This window comes from Thermobia domestica, chromosome 13, assembly GCF_964235325.1.
Source record: "Thermobia domestica chromosome 13, izTheDome1.hap1.1, whole genome shotgun sequence".
Classification (NCBI taxonomy): Eukaryota; Metazoa; Arthropoda; class Insecta; order Zygentoma; family Lepismatidae; genus Thermobia; species Thermobia domestica.
The window spans coordinates 101,023,164-101,038,940 of NC_137466.1; the positions used below are offsets into that span (position 1 = coordinate 101,023,164).

General features: G+C 36.7%; 1 protein-coding gene across 1 annotated transcript in view; it reads left to right on the forward strand.

Annotated features, from left to right (window-relative positions):
• LOC145668397 (interleukin enhancer-binding factor 2 homolog) overlaps positions 1 to 15,777 on the forward strand; it is a 66,715-nt gene that overhangs the window by 48,450 nt on the left and 2,488 nt on the right. The window contains exons 6-8 of the mRNA XM_081736189.1: positions 4,098 to 4,218; positions 8,263 to 8,374; positions 9,869 to 10,021. Of these exons, the coding sequence (XP_081592315.1) occupies positions 4,098 to 4,218; positions 8,263 to 8,374; positions 9,869 to 10,021 (386 nt within the window). The remainder of the gene's footprint in view (positions 1 to 4,097; positions 4,219 to 8,262; positions 8,375 to 9,868; positions 10,022 to 15,777) is intronic.

Genomic DNA, 15,777 nt, shown 5'->3' on the forward strand with positions numbered 1-15,777 from the left:
AAAATAATCTCCTGATCGATTATCTATATAGAACTATAGGAGGTCTAAAGAACAAAATTTAAAAATGAAGTCACATGCTTCTCAATTATTTATTTAAATGGATGAATGATGTAATTGAACAAATTCATTAACTTCTAACGTAGACATCCACAAATATCCACTGGTAGAAACGCACTTAAGAATACATTGTATTCATCATCTTGTTCGAACGAAATTTGCCATACAGAATTGTGTCTATAAAGTAGATGTTGACGTTTGAAGGTTTCAGCATACTTACCACCGTAGAAGGCAGGCTTCTAATTGGGCAACACGACGAATGTGTGTGTGTGTGCTAGTCGAGTGGGGAGCGACGTTAATGTTGCAAGAAATTGCAATAGTGGTCTTCATCAGCGGTCTGCGGGTAACTTACAGGATGATACAGGATTGCTCCATAGGTATGGTATGTCAATGAATATCACCTTCAATCACCAATGCACATGACGCACTGCCTTTGGACGAGGATAACCAAGATGCTTCCACTCATTGGAAAGCTGCTTCATGTATGGTTCATACAAGCCACCCCTGTTTCATCCGTATTGACGATACGATCAAGGAAGTTATCATCTTCCTTTTCGTAGTGGTGCATCAAATCCCGTGCAGTTGCATAGCATTGTTTTTTCCTAGATGATTTAATGCTCTGAAGTTTGGTTTTGCGGAACCAAAAATGTGCAGGTCGTAAAGCATGATCTTGTAGCATACGCCTTCTTCCGCAGGTTGTTTACGCAGTAAATCCATCGACTATCGTCCTCCTAGAAAGAGGAAAGAAGCTGAATTGAATGTGGTTGTTTAAGGTCGTCCTGAATGACAGCCCTGACAGCTATTTTAAATCCATCGCGGCATTGTTCGATATAGCAACGCTTCGATACTACATGGTTTACGCAATCCCTGAAAACAGTTCTGTATATTCCGACAGGCGCCATTTCAATTTTGATCTATGCACTTCGTTCCACTATCGTAAACATTTTGTTATGGTGCCTGAAATCTCTGCATATACTTCAATACAGTTCAGTATTTTGCTGAATAAGACAGCCGCTCACACTCGCCATACTTGGTCGTTTCAACCGTTTATCACATACTTAATACCTGTGGCTATCTGTTTTAGCCTCGGGGGGCGCGGTGGCTCAGTGGTAGAGCGTTCACCTCCGGTGCTTGGGGTCCCTGGTTCGATCCCAGTTCGCGCCGTGTGGACTTTGTGGTGGACAAACACCGTGCTCGTGGGTTTTCTCGGGGTTCTCCCGTTTCCTCCCACTTTCTTCATTCCACCATTTCATTCATTTCTCATTATCACCGTCTTCTTTAGCCTAACCGGCATAACCGTGGGACGTAAAACTCAAAAATTTCATTTCATTTTTTCTGTTTTAGCCTTTCACATGGCTACTACTACTTATCCTGCTTATGTAGGGTACAATACGCTAGTCCTATTGAATAGTACACGCGATTTCGAGTTTGATTCTCTGTGTGGTGTTGGTATCTTCTAAATGCCACTGAGGAGGAGAGTAAATTGGAGCTGGCAGACCAACATGTAAAAGTAACTCGCATCAAAAGTAAAAAGTCAGGTGAACGCATTGCTCCTCTGTCACTAATTCTTACTTTCAGTTTGCCTACTCTTCCGAACTACGTGAAGACTGGTTATTATCGACTTGAGTTCCGTCCCTGTATTCTCAGTCCTCTGCGCTGTTTCAGATGTCGACACTTCGGGCACACCAACACTTCATGTAATGTGAGTGTTGCTCATTGTGCGAACTATAGCCAGGATAGTCATGGTGTGAAACGTTGTACAGCGGCCAAGCTCTTTTGTGTCAATTGCAAGGGTGAGCATTCTGCTTGGTCTTGGAACTGTCCAGCCTTTCAACATGAGAAACGTTCGAGAGCTAATGGTTGTTGAGAAGAACTCTGCTGCCGATACTGAGCGTTGTTTAAAAGACTGCAGTAGTAAGCTATCTCTTGTAAGTCTGTGGCAGCCCAGTCGTCCGATGTTTCCATCCAAACAGATCTTGTTCCGACGAAAGTCCAGAAATTCCGACCCCAGTCGTATCAACTAGCAAACCACCACCCCCCAAAAAGAACACGTGTTTCTGTTAATGTTGGTTTTCGACGAACTCCATTTCTTTGCCGCTCATCTAGTATGACCAGTCTAAAACTTAGCCAATATAAACGTCAACTTGAGGGTACTGTCTTTTCCTCGAAAAGAACAAAATCTTCATCAGTTCGAAGCCACCTTCAGTTTCCTTGAAATCTGATATGGAAGACGACCTGATGGATACTGAGTGGAAAGTAGTTTGCGCACGTGGAAAGGTTCGCCTCAAACGTTGATTTCTGATGTTTTATTTTTTACTATTGTTATATACAGGGTGTTTGAAAAAGAACTCCCTAGTTTTAAACTCCCTATAAACTCCTAAAGAACTCCCTATAAATTTAATTGGGAAATGAATGAAAACTTACATCAATGAGTACATATCATGAAAGAGAATTCCTTCAAGTTTTGTTTAATGTTGGTAGACTTCAACGTGGAATCCATTTGTGGCTTTGCACACGTCGAGACGATATTCCACTTGTCGCCACGTATTTACCAACATTTCAGATGTAACTGTCCCAACCGCCGCGACAATTCTTTCCCGTAAATGATTGAGATCTCTGATCTTTTCACTGTACACAACATTTTTTATGTGGCCCAAAAGAAAAAGTCCAATGGGGTGTAGAAAGTCAGCAGCAAACTCATATCTTTCGATTTTATCAGTAAGTTTAATTTCATATAACAGTTGCAATTTGTAGGCGCACAACTTAAGTCTTTTACGCACAACATCGCACACAGTACCTTTAGGCACTCCTAATTGTAGACTACGTCTGGCCAATGACTCCTTCGGGCTCCGAACACAAGAAACACGGATCTGTTCAACAACATCTTCAGAAGTTCTCGGTCTACCCGGTGAGTTTGCTTTTAAAATATTACCGGTTTCCTTGAAAGACTTTAGCCAATGACGGATACTTTTTGCTGTAGGTGGTTCACCACCATACTGACATCTAAAATTACGTTGCACTGTTATAACGGACTCAGTTTTCACAAGCCAAATAACACAATGCGTTTTCAATTGCGGAGTACACATTGTTGCTGAGTTGCTCTGCACTGCACGCCTGCCTGGACTGAGCTGAGGAAACAGAGGGAAAAAACAGCACTGGTGCCGTCTCAAGGTCAAGCAGACCTGCCAACTGCAGGGGAGCCAAACTTGGAGGGTTGATGAATCAAACACCACAAACTAGAATAGCGTATGTCACTTTGTACAGATTCTAGGACACATTAAAACTAGGGAGTTTTTTCAAAATACAGTACAGTATTTTCTTTATTGTTACTACTATTAGTATATATTATTATTATTATGTATGTGTTATTCTCGTATTTATTATATCTTTAGATTTTTGCTTCTCGTTTGCAGCAGTATTTTTCTTATATTTTGATATGTTGTTTTTTAAGTTTTATATAAAGCAGTCGTGTTGATCGTGAGGGGCCAAATAGCCTCGCTGCTGACGTCTTCATTAAGTTTTCAATCAATTCCCGATGTGGACATTGAAATTTTAACGCATTATAGTGGTTCAGATTCCACCTTACACTGTAGTTCCACCTATCATAACCTTGATACTGAGAAAGGACGCTAAACTTCAATAAACAAACAAACAACCCAGCTTCAATATGCAATTTTGAATTATAAATAAGATTGTTTGGGCTTTAAGAAAAAAATTTGTTAGTTGTTCTGTTTAATTTAACGGTTCATAAGTGTAATTTATATTTACCGGGTGGAAGTATAGAAAGTCGTGAGAAGGCCAGCAATAGGGAGCTCTGTCCAAAAATTTGAAATCATTTTAAATAGAACATGCTATTAAAGATTTGTTTCTATAACAGATAACATTTCTGTTATCCTTAATCCAATTACAATTTCTTAAATCTTAAGTAAATATGAGTCAAATTTAATGTTTGCACACAGTAGTTCTATAGTTTTTTGGTTTTGTTGTTCGGTAAAGTTGTTTGTTTTATCAGTAGAATTTTTGTCCTTTTCTTGTTGCAGCCGGTGGTTTGAAGAAAATGCTCATCATTCCTCAATTAAAGTCCTAATTCGCTTGCTTCGAGATTTACGAAATAGATTTGAAGGGTTTGAACCTTTATCACCATGGATGTTGGACTTACTGGTAAGTTGTAATAGTATTTTATGATTCATTAAATATTTTAAGTAGTTGCCTTTCGTTGTGATTCTTCTGTCGAAATTTGGATTTTCGTTGATTTAACTCGTGAAAAGTAATCTACCCTATTTTTCCATTGCGTATTTAATAATCTCATTTAATATTCAGTTCTCCTTAGTATTTGTTTCTAAAGTAATGAATGGAAAGTGTCTTGTATGTGATTATCATAGCTTGCCTTTGCAACATCTCAAGTAAGATGTTTCGCATATATGAGTTATTGTCCTTGTAATTATTAACGAAGTTGTTTCTCTACCATTTATTTGTGTTATTCTGAACAAGTACTCACAGTGATATAGTTTGACCACAGGAGTGCCGAAGCGGGAATCGAAAATTAATTACATACTAAAAAATAGAACATAATCGTATACACTATAAATAGAGGTCTACACGGATATAAAATATCGTATCCGCATTTGCACGTAATGTAACAGTTGTAAATATTTTCATGTTTTATGAATCCTTTGTTATTATATCTATTAAATTCAAGCTACACTTTAATACTATCTCTTCCTATTGTAAGTCAACTTCTCTAAATAAAATGGAGTAAAATTCATACGTCCTTCAGTTTAACGTCCCACGATTTATACTCTTTTTGCGCTAAGAGAAACTGATCATGAAAGCAGGTGAATGATGACAGAATAATCAGTGGAATGGGAATATGGGAGGAAACGGGAGTACTCCGAGAAAACCCACAGGCACGGTGTTGTCCATCAGAAACTTACTTGGCCGGGATCGAAATAGGGACCCACGTTTCAGAGGTAAGCATTCTACCACTGAACCACTGTGCTCCCCAGAAACTAATTATAAAGTTAATAGAAAACATACATATGACATGAAAATGGTCAGATCTCTCAGTTAATCTAAGTGTAGATAGCTATTTCTTTAAAATAAAAGAAAGAAAGAAAAAAGTGGAGATAAAATGTCCTTCAGAAACAAAAATAAACCACTCCAAATACACACACATAAAATCATATTACAGGGTTTTAAAAGTAAAGAAAAAATAAATAAAATCCAGTGAAACTCAATTTTGCTCTGGAAATTATTCGCTCCACAAAGATAAACACTTTCAATACACATCAATGATTAATAGTGTTTGGAAGAATGGTAATGAAAATCTCTTCTTTTCACGAGTATCCGCAAGAAACTAAAAATATATCCACAAACAACTATATTGTTCAGGTTTCTGCATTCACTCAGTCCTCTAACTATAAACATTCACTTTGCTAGAGCGTTTCGACGAATAAAAATGAGAAGAATAGGAAAAGCAGAGAAAAATTAAAGAACGGAGAAAGAATATTTACTGATGGATTTTACTGGATGCATATTTAATATATGTAAAATGACAAAGATACCTTGTCCTTACATTATTATTTTTAACAAACTCTTTTCCTTCTTCGTTGTATATTATTCCACTGCAATTTTTTTTAATTCCATAAAAATTATTAGATATAGAAATGCTTATCAAATGTTTGTGCACTGGAAATATGCACCAGTTATACTAGTAATTATTAAATGTCTAATTTGTAGGAAGTCCAGTTACACACATTGTACTACTATGATGTAAGTATTTTACCACTGCAAAGCTTCAGAACAAATGATACACTAATGTCGCAGTTAGTGTAGGAAAATTTTGGCATTTTTGTTCTTTTTTTTTCTGCGTAACTAGAAGTGTAGAAAGAAGTGATGGTATAGGGGTTAATTTTAAAAATATTTTATTCGAGTAACGAAATTTTCTAGATTGAAAAATTTCTTCACATATCATAAGTTCAACAGCACAATGGAAAATACACACCGAAGAAAAAGTGAGAGAAACTTGGCATGGTAAGATGTCGTTATGATTTTAAATAACAGAGAAAGAGCCTGGAAGTAACCAGGTAGGCGCTACTTCGATGTTGTGGTACTCGAATCTGAAGCATGAAAGTGAATCTTAGTCCTTTATGGACCAAATTATTTTGACTTGCTAAAAAATAAATCTAAACTTAATTATGTGTGTGTGTCATCATATCGTCGCATAGAACAGTGACCAAGAACTACCAAATTTTGCAGACAGATAGTTCTTCAGCAGATCTAATATCGTACGAAGCCGGTTTTCGGCTTGGAGGGGGAGATTGGTAGGGAATCAAAATGTTGTATGCATAAAAGGAGAGGATAAATACCCGGCACGACGGATATTAATTGTGATGTATTGGAATTTAGCATCCCTTTCAGCAGCAAGGCTGTGTGAGACATACAACTACAGCTTAATGGGGATCCGAACCACACGAGCCTATGGGGAATCGAACCTATCCAAGCACATGTGCTACCTATAGCGACGGATATTAGTGTCAGATTAATAGTGTTTGGAGTCACTGAAATGAATAAGGATATTCCCGACACCGTCCAAGTCCAACTTTACTCCCATCGTGGACGGGAATTACATGTCCAAAATCATCGATATTCGAATCCATAGTTTTCGGGGTCGCTGAGGTAAATAGTAACACTTACGACCATACGTGCCGACTACGTGGATGCTCCGGGGCTCCAGCACCCACACAAATAAACTTATGGCTGTGCTGCATCCACAACATTTTTAGTTTGATAGAAATAAAATAAAATAAATATTTCTCATTTGTCATTATCAAAAAATAATAAACAATTAAACATTGAGATGGAAGTTAAATATTCTAATCTCTAAAGCGTAATTGTTTGTCTCAAATGTATTTGTCAGAGGGAACTAACCAATACTCATTTTCCTTTTTTCTTTTTTCTTATGTAAAATACTTTACGTAAATTACAAGATAATTGAATCATTTTCTGTTTTCATTCAAATTATCCTCAAATGTTCTAAAGGTTTGACTGTAATAATTATTATTTTAATAATTTTCTCTTCCCTTATTTTAGCCAATATTGCTAAACACGTTTGAAATTCACAAACAAAATCTTAATGTTTAAGAATTTTGTTCAATATAAAGATTAGGAAATCGTGCTAAAATAAATCAAAATAAAATTTAAAAAACTGCCTTTGCAATTTTAAAATAATCTCTCGGTTCATTTTATTCCAGCAGGTCTTGATATTCTTTCTCGCCTCTCAGAAGGAATTTGAGAACCGCTGATCTAATGGATCTAATAGATAGATAGATATAGATACATGGGACCTAAGTGTCGAGGACTGAGCACCCACTGAGAAATTTAAAAGTCGGCGCCTATGCTTCCGACGCCGTTTGAACTTTATACGCCATCGTCTGGGGCAGGGAGATAACATGTTCAAAACAACAATATTAATGTCGAACCCATAGTTTTCAGGATCGCTAGGCTGTTTGGTGACAGTCCCAGTGACATTTAAGCCCAAATTTAGGCAAGAAGGAACATGTCATGTAGCCCGGGGATGAACAGAGGCTACGCCAAAGTTGTTGAGCTTCCTTGTTTGTTTATTTCACCCATTTCTTTACTCGCTTTTTCAATTTCCAGCGTGGGAGTTAAAATGTATTCAGAAAAGGAGTGGATAAATACCCGGGATGACAGATATTGGTTGTGATCAACTATCCGTCTTCATTTTTCTTTGTTGGTTACAAAAGAACTTTCCACATACGTTCATGAATTCTGGTCTTCTTTTGATTGATTTGTATTTATATCCTTTATCAGCAGAGAGGCAGTATAGGATAATATCTACAATGTAAAGTGAGTTCTGAACCATTCTAGTACGTTAGATGGTCTCCCATTGGGGATCAAACTTGGGGGGTCTCGTGACGATCGTACAGCGTAAGAAATGAGTATAAAGAAAAGAAACATTATTACGTGAAAGTTACTCTGGCTCATAGATTATTAAATTATCACTTGAAACGTTACGTTCATAGATTTGTAATCCTCGAAATGTTTAGTGTGAGAGGCGAAAATTTACACTAGATATAATTAATAAAAGTAATATTTCCTTTGATTGTTCTTCTGTAGTACATACATTAGTAATTGGAAATGTATTAAGAGAAGGTGTCGTAATATTGTTGATTCTTTTAACAGGCACATAATTCGATCATGAACAACCCGAGTCGACAAGCACTTCCTATTAATCAAGCGTATCGTAGATGTCTTCAGTTGTTGGCAGCTGGTCTTTTCCTACCGGGATCAGCAGGTAGGTTAAAATTCTTCCACAAATTCTAACATATAATAGGAAACTAGGAACAAAATATAAACTCAGTCTATAAGTGTGACTTATAGTGTGTTCCTTGGATTCATGTGCTAGTGTTCCTTACTTAAAGTAGATAAATGATCAATAAGAAGTGAAAGATAATTCAAATTACTAAACTGAGAAGGTCATCATCTTGCTCTTCTGTATCACTGTCGTGTCCAGAAAATCATATTACACGTCGAATTTTCGCTGTTTGCTTTCAGCATTATTGAGATACATCTGGAACAAAGTTTTAGTGGAAATATGATGGATAGAAATTACGAAGTAACAACTAAATTTAAAACATTAACATATTACGCACAAAATGTGAAAAAGTGACCGATTGGACCGCGACTCGAACCCGGAACCTCCGGTATACCGTGCTGATGCGTTAACCACTACGCTACTCAGACCACTTTCTAGAACAGCCACTCACTCTCGAGCTCGGTGCTCTCCACTCGGGTTGTATCACTGCTGTGCTTGGACAATCACTCTCCATATATATATATATATAGAGAGAGAGAGCTATGACGGTTGTAATTTCATATCTCGTTCACTCTTTGTGCGTTATTGAGTTCACATCTACAGAGGATTTGATGTGTTAAAAAAATTGTTGTTTACTCTTTCATTCATATCTATATTAACATGTAGCACCTTTTTTATTACGTATATCTTAACCGTGTTGACAGCAGTCAATGAAACATTGACGTCCGTAACAGGATACAAAAGCGTAGTAGAGTAATGTTTCTTTCTTCCCGACATACGTCGGGGATCTTCCCCTCCCTGAGCCAAAATAAATTATGAATACGTGCTATTCTTGTCCAGGGCACGCTCTTTAGCAAATAGTGTCCCAGTGCAGCCACCTCCAGACAAAATCTTCCGGAAGAAAGTCTGCAGAAAAAGGAGGTGAATACTTTCTGAGTTTATTCTTACTGGTGTGGTTCATCAAGGGTACTTAATATTTTCGTAAACCATGTTGTTTGCTTAATTATGTAGCCCTCCAGATAACTTCTTGAATCGTAATACTCAATACATTTTACTTCTTTGTTCGTCTTCTTGAGATAACTTTAGCATTTAAAGTTGAAGTTTGGTAGATAGTATGGCTTGTTTACTTTCCTGAGGAACTAGAGTATTGTACACAGAATTTCCATCTTCCTTGTTGAAGCAAATAGTATTTCCATATCCATTAAATATTGAACTAGGTTGATGCTAGGAAGTGTGCTGAACGAAGTGATGTGTTCGCTCTTTTATACAAATTAGTTAGTTGATATACATATATTGATGTATTACCTAAGACTGCTCTCCAAGTGGCTTACATTAATAGACGTTCAAATTAGTTACAAATGTATCAATATAACCACATTATGATGGTCATAGAATAGTCATAGAAAAAAATTAAGGAGTAATTCTGATGTTATTTGACAATGATAATGCTCTTTTTGATCCATATTTTATCAGGTATTACAGATCCATGTGAAGGAGGCAATATTCGAGTACATACTGCAATGACTTTAGAGCAGCAAGATTTGGTTTGCCTGACAGCTCAGACATTATTGCGGGTATTAGCACATGGGGGATACAAACATATTCTGGGCCTAGAGGGAAATGCAAGTAAGTACCCTAGAATTACATCACAATATTTACACAGTACTTCTCAGATATGTCTTTATATACAACAGTAATGAGTAATTGAAAACATATATATCGACGTTAAATTTGCACCTTTAGAGGAATTAGTGTGATATAAAAACAGACATTTCCCCGTTTGATTTATCATATATAAGTTAGGTTACTGTTTTTATCATTCTAAACTGTGGTTCCCAACCTGGCACTTGCCTTCATAAACCTTGCATTCTTCACGGCCTCTTTCCTCGCCCTTTGTGCTCGTTGGTCATGTGTGGTTTTTGGCTGACCCATTCTGTGACACAGCTTTGAATTATCAAATCTTCAATAATAATAATAATAATATAATAGTATAGTACTCTCACGAGTTTATATTTGTTTCCAGCAAGACTTTTGCATACCATAGTAGTACAGTATTGTTATTGTTATTACTAAATTTTGTCTTTATGAAACTACAGGTCTTACTCAATAGTTATTTTAAATTTGTACGATATTTAATTTAACGCCTCTGTTAGAACATTTATAATATTTGTAACTCAGTTATGAATTGTTTAAATATCACGTAACACCGACAACTCTTTCGACAATTTAAAAAGAAATAATGTGATTGTTAACAAACAGCTTTAAACAGGAAGAGTTGCGGGTAATATCGAAAGAGAGCAAAGCAGTTTACATTATTTATTTTCGGCACTCTTTGTAACAGTTAATATACGATAAGTCTGTATTACTTAGTTTAAAGCTGATTAGTGATCGATTGATAACGGGCCCTTTCTTTCTTGCTTCAACAGTGTTGCTGTTGAGCTTCTGAATAATAAACATAACGCAGACTCTACATTTGCAGTACTGGAACCATTTACAAATGTTGTTCGTTTCATTAATTTTTCAGGCCGGTGTTCTGATCTGAGAAGTTTATTTTGTGATGATGTGAATGTTGTATTGACTTTATAATTTCTTGTTCGTGTTTGAGTGAGTGAGAGAGTGTGTGTGTGTGGGTGGGGGGTGAATGAAGGAGGGAGGGAAAGAAAGAAAGAATAAATAAATAAATGGCGGCTTCCAGTTCAAAGATAAGATTGTACAGTAAAGATACATCGGATATGGTTTTACGTTCATTGAAAAAGATGATTTTCAACTACCACAGTGTGTTGTGTACCGTACTGTCCTTAGCAATGATGTTCTTTGCCCCATTCAATTATAACATATGTTAACAGTACATCCAGCCCTCAGAAACAAATCTTTTTTTTTTTTTTTTTTTTTTTTTTTTATTGTGGGAAAAAAAAACTGAAACATATGAAGGAACGTTTCACGAGCAAAATGAGAAGATGGTGGAAGCATCATGTGAACTTCCTCTTCTAATAGTCAAAGCAGAGCGGTTTGAAGAGAAAGCGTAAACACAGTTAGTTGGAGTGGTTCACCACAGAGGCGCTATCGTAGTTTTACGATCCCACTTCGTATGAAACGCTACGGAAACAAATGTAAATCTCATACATCTTTCTTCTTTTTTTAACAGTTCATTAATTCACCTACAGAAACGTATCGTGTACTCAATTGATTTCAGTATTAAATTGTATACTTAATACATATGTAGCAGTAATTTGTAGATAAACATAAAATTTAAAAGTAATTAAAAAAGAACTTCTGCACCCACAAATTTTCAAACTCTCAAATTTGTTATATTTTTCCATCTATTAATAAAGTTTTTGTATATTTTATATATGGCATTGAGACAAAACACAAGTTACATTTTAAAATATAATGAAATTTGTATAAACGGGAACTTCAATAAAGTGGAAATCTGTCTAACGGAAACTTTTCAAAGTCCCAATGTGTCTTTATATTGCTCTTCAAATTTGTATAAAACGGACGAAAATGTCGGACCCATTGCTTTCCGTGCTTTATGCAAGTTTTATTATAAAAATAAATTGATAACATAGATAATATTTTATTATAAGCAGGAAATATAGCCTACCTATAACTATACTGCAAGATTTCTTCGTTGAGCCCTGAGTCAGTAATTAGACACTAGCAGTTTTTGAAAACTTGAGTCATGATTTTGCGATTTTTGACGACGCTAACTCCTGAATTTCCTTTGAGCGAAAATAGAAACGGCACTTGATATAATGTAAAACCAATTTGGGAATTAGTAGGAAGGAATGAATGTTCCTTCCTACATCTCAACACTATAGCCTCAACTTTGATCTCATTCAAACTGTCCAAAGTATCATAAAAATATGTCACCTTACATGCATTTATTAGATGCAGTGTTAGCGGTCACTACTTTTCTGCTTGTAATAACACGCTAACCACTTCTTGAGTTGGGTACATGGGAAATGAATTTCCAGTCTTTTAATTTAGTGAAGACAGTGCCGTTATTTTCTTTTGAAGATGTTCTTCGTAGTTTGCTTATACAGCATGTACATTTAGTGAATTTCGACTCTTTACTATGTAACCTGACAAATGATAAACGAGACTTTCTTTTGCAGTACTGCATTTTGGAAGTGGTGGAGAATTACTTACCCAGTCACATGCATCTGTACCCTTTTCAACCAAAATCAACTTGAAAGTGATATTTTGTAACTCCTTTTTCTTTAGTTATCTATTTTTTCTTCGGTAATTTTTTGCCAATTTTCTCATTTGATTAACAAAAGTCGAGATAAATAGTATTTGAGGTCCGCAGTTTGAACTTGAAGAAAGCACGTTTTTTACAGGAACATAGTACAAAGATTGCAACATATGCAAATGAAGAAAGTCAAGGGTAATCATCACATGACAATGATCTTATAATTCCGAAATGTCATTCCAATGGATCCTGACTAAATTTTCATGTTAATATGTAGGAAAAACTATTATTCCACAAATATTCGGCTATTTCCAATGTACTTTGAATGGTGACACAAAGGTATTCAAGTGTTCTTTCAGATGCGAAAGTATTCTTTGTGTTGTTGATTAAATACATGTTCTGCAGAGTTTTATGGTGTGAGCAATTTTAAAAGAGTCCAGAGGAAGGATCTTAGTGTTCAAAGCATCGGCAAAGTCATTCACGTCAGGCAGGAAACTACGCTCTGGAGAAATCTGAAAACGATCACCCTAACCTTGGGGACAACAGAGGGTTGACAGTTTATATGGACTAGAGCGGGAGAATCTACACTTTCTTTTCAAAGCGCTATGGCCAAAGATTAAAAACTTCATGCTATTGGTGAGACATTTATCAAACCTTGCATATCTACGGCAACCGAAATTGTACTTGGGGAAGAAAGCCAGAAGAATAGTGATAAAATATAGCTTTCAGATAATAATGTGAAACGTAGAATTAATGAAATGACCTTGGATTTAAAAGATCATGTAGTTGAAAGGGTAAAAAGAAAACCTCCATCTTTTGCCATGCAGTATGACAATTCCACGGACAAATCTGTGTTGTCAATTAAGAGTGTACTGTCAATTCGTAAATGAAAAGATGTTAATGAAAGAAATATTGTTTTCAAAAACTTCTAGGGACATTAGCCAGGTTTTTAATGATTTGTCTTGGAATAAATTTGCAGGAATATTTGTTGATGGAGCTCCAGAATATTAGGTTCGCAGTCATAGGCAAGCCTTAGTTACAAAAACTTTACTAGAAATCCTGAAGTAGGTATTATCAGTAGCTATTAAAGTTGTTAAATTTGTAAAATCAAGTGCTCTGAATACTCGCCGCTTTGAGGCTCTGTATGACGACCTCAGTGCTGAACATAAAATTTTTCTATAAGAACTACCATGGAAAAGATCATACTATGGAAACGCCGTATGAATGCTTCTACGCTTAATTTTTCATCTTTTCCTCGATTAACTTCTTGACAATAAAGAATATGATTTAACCATGTAGAGAGACTCACACCTCACTTACACCTAGACTCAGTCTTTGATGAATTCAAACGATATTTTCCTGATTTGTGGTAAGAAGACTGGTAGTGCAAATTAGCAAAAACACCTTTCACCAGTGATGTGGATTTATTTGCATTTGAAATTTAGGAGGAAGCAATTGAATTGAAGTGCGAAAAGATTTGTTTCAGTCAGCGTCTTTGGATGAATTTTGGGTTTGTTTTCTGCCTGTTTACCCAAGAATAGTAAAAGAAGCGTTAAAAGTTCTTGTTCAGTGCACGACATCTTATCTCTGTGAATCAGGATTTTCGAAATTGACCGCAATAAAATTAAAGTATCGCAACCGTTTGGAAGTGGAAAGTGATCCCACGTGTGCTTTGTCGAACTTAGCACCGAATTAAAGAAATTTGTGAAGGAAGAGCAGTGTCAAACATCACACTGAGTTTTTCCTTGCCCTTGAAAATCTTTTGAACCCCATCTTATACACGGAAATAGCATTTTGTACTAATTTTTGATAAGTTCGTAAAATATTTTAATTTGCATAATTATTTAGTTTTATAGAAATCTTGAATATGAATAAGAAAGACCCAATATCAACCATGTAGCGTTTCGAAGCTTGCTAAAGTGTAAATGCTTCTTACAAGTTGTGTTTTATTCTTAATTTTACATTTTATTTCTGGCATAACTTGGTCCCTCGGGTTGTGAACCACTGTTCTAAAGGATTCTAATGAACATAGGACTTAAAACGCGTCCTTGGTGTGGGAGATCCGGATTCGATTCCCGGCGGGAGCTCGTATTCTGATCCCACATTAAACTATAGGTCTACGTCCCGTATAGCCTCGCTGCTGAGAGGGACGCTAAACTGAAAATCAAATCAAAATGAAATTTCAGCGCGTCTCTTGGGAGCTATACGATGCCAAGATTGCGAAGAATCAATTTGTAGAAAGTTTGACAATAATTGAAGAAGAAGGGGGAAAAAAGAAGGAATGTCACAAAATTGCATTTTCGAGAAAACGGCGTTTTAATATTGAAAACTGCGTACAAAGAATAGGGTTATTAAATCTTTCGCCCCCTTTTTACATAGACATTTCTACATCTACGCATGCATGGCATATATGAGGAACATTCAAATGAAACCTGGTCAGTGCGTACATGTAAGGTGGCACCACGTAACTGCGGGTATGGTGACGCCATCGATTGATAAGGAGACTGACGCGTGCGCACCATTTGACATTGCATAAAGCCAGTGTGGTTTCACACCGAAGAGAAGGTGGTCATGCAAGTTATCATCCACTCCCAAACATGCAGGCGAGCAAACAGGTATCAACGAGGAGTGGTTCGATTTTTGGCGGCGGAGGGAGTTGGAGGCCGTAAAATGTATCGACGGATGAAGGCTGTGTACGCTGAGTACAGTCTGAGTCGTGCAAGTGTTGTTGAATGGCGCAAAAGATTCCTTGAGGGGCGCGAGTCACTGGAAGACGATGCTCGTCCTGGACAGGCTCATCGTATCATCACACCGGAAATGATTGCAGAAGTGAATGCTTTAGTCTTGGACAACCGCAGAATCACCATGGACGAGATCCATCGGTTACTGGGTATTACCGTGGGCACCGCCCACACTATAATGCATCAACACTTGAAATTTCGAAAAATTTGTGCACAGTGGGTTCCCCACCAACTGATCGCCGAACAGCGCAATACTCGAATGGCGCTGTCTTTGAGTCATCTGCAACGTTATCATGAGGAGGAATACGGCTTTCTGTCGCGTATTGTCACAGGGACGAAACATGCGACTTCACCACCTCCAAAGAAACCAAAGGCCGTGCACACCAGTTCTGGTAAGGTCATAATGTTTTTTTTTTTTTTTTTTTTTTTTTTTTTTTTAACCACAA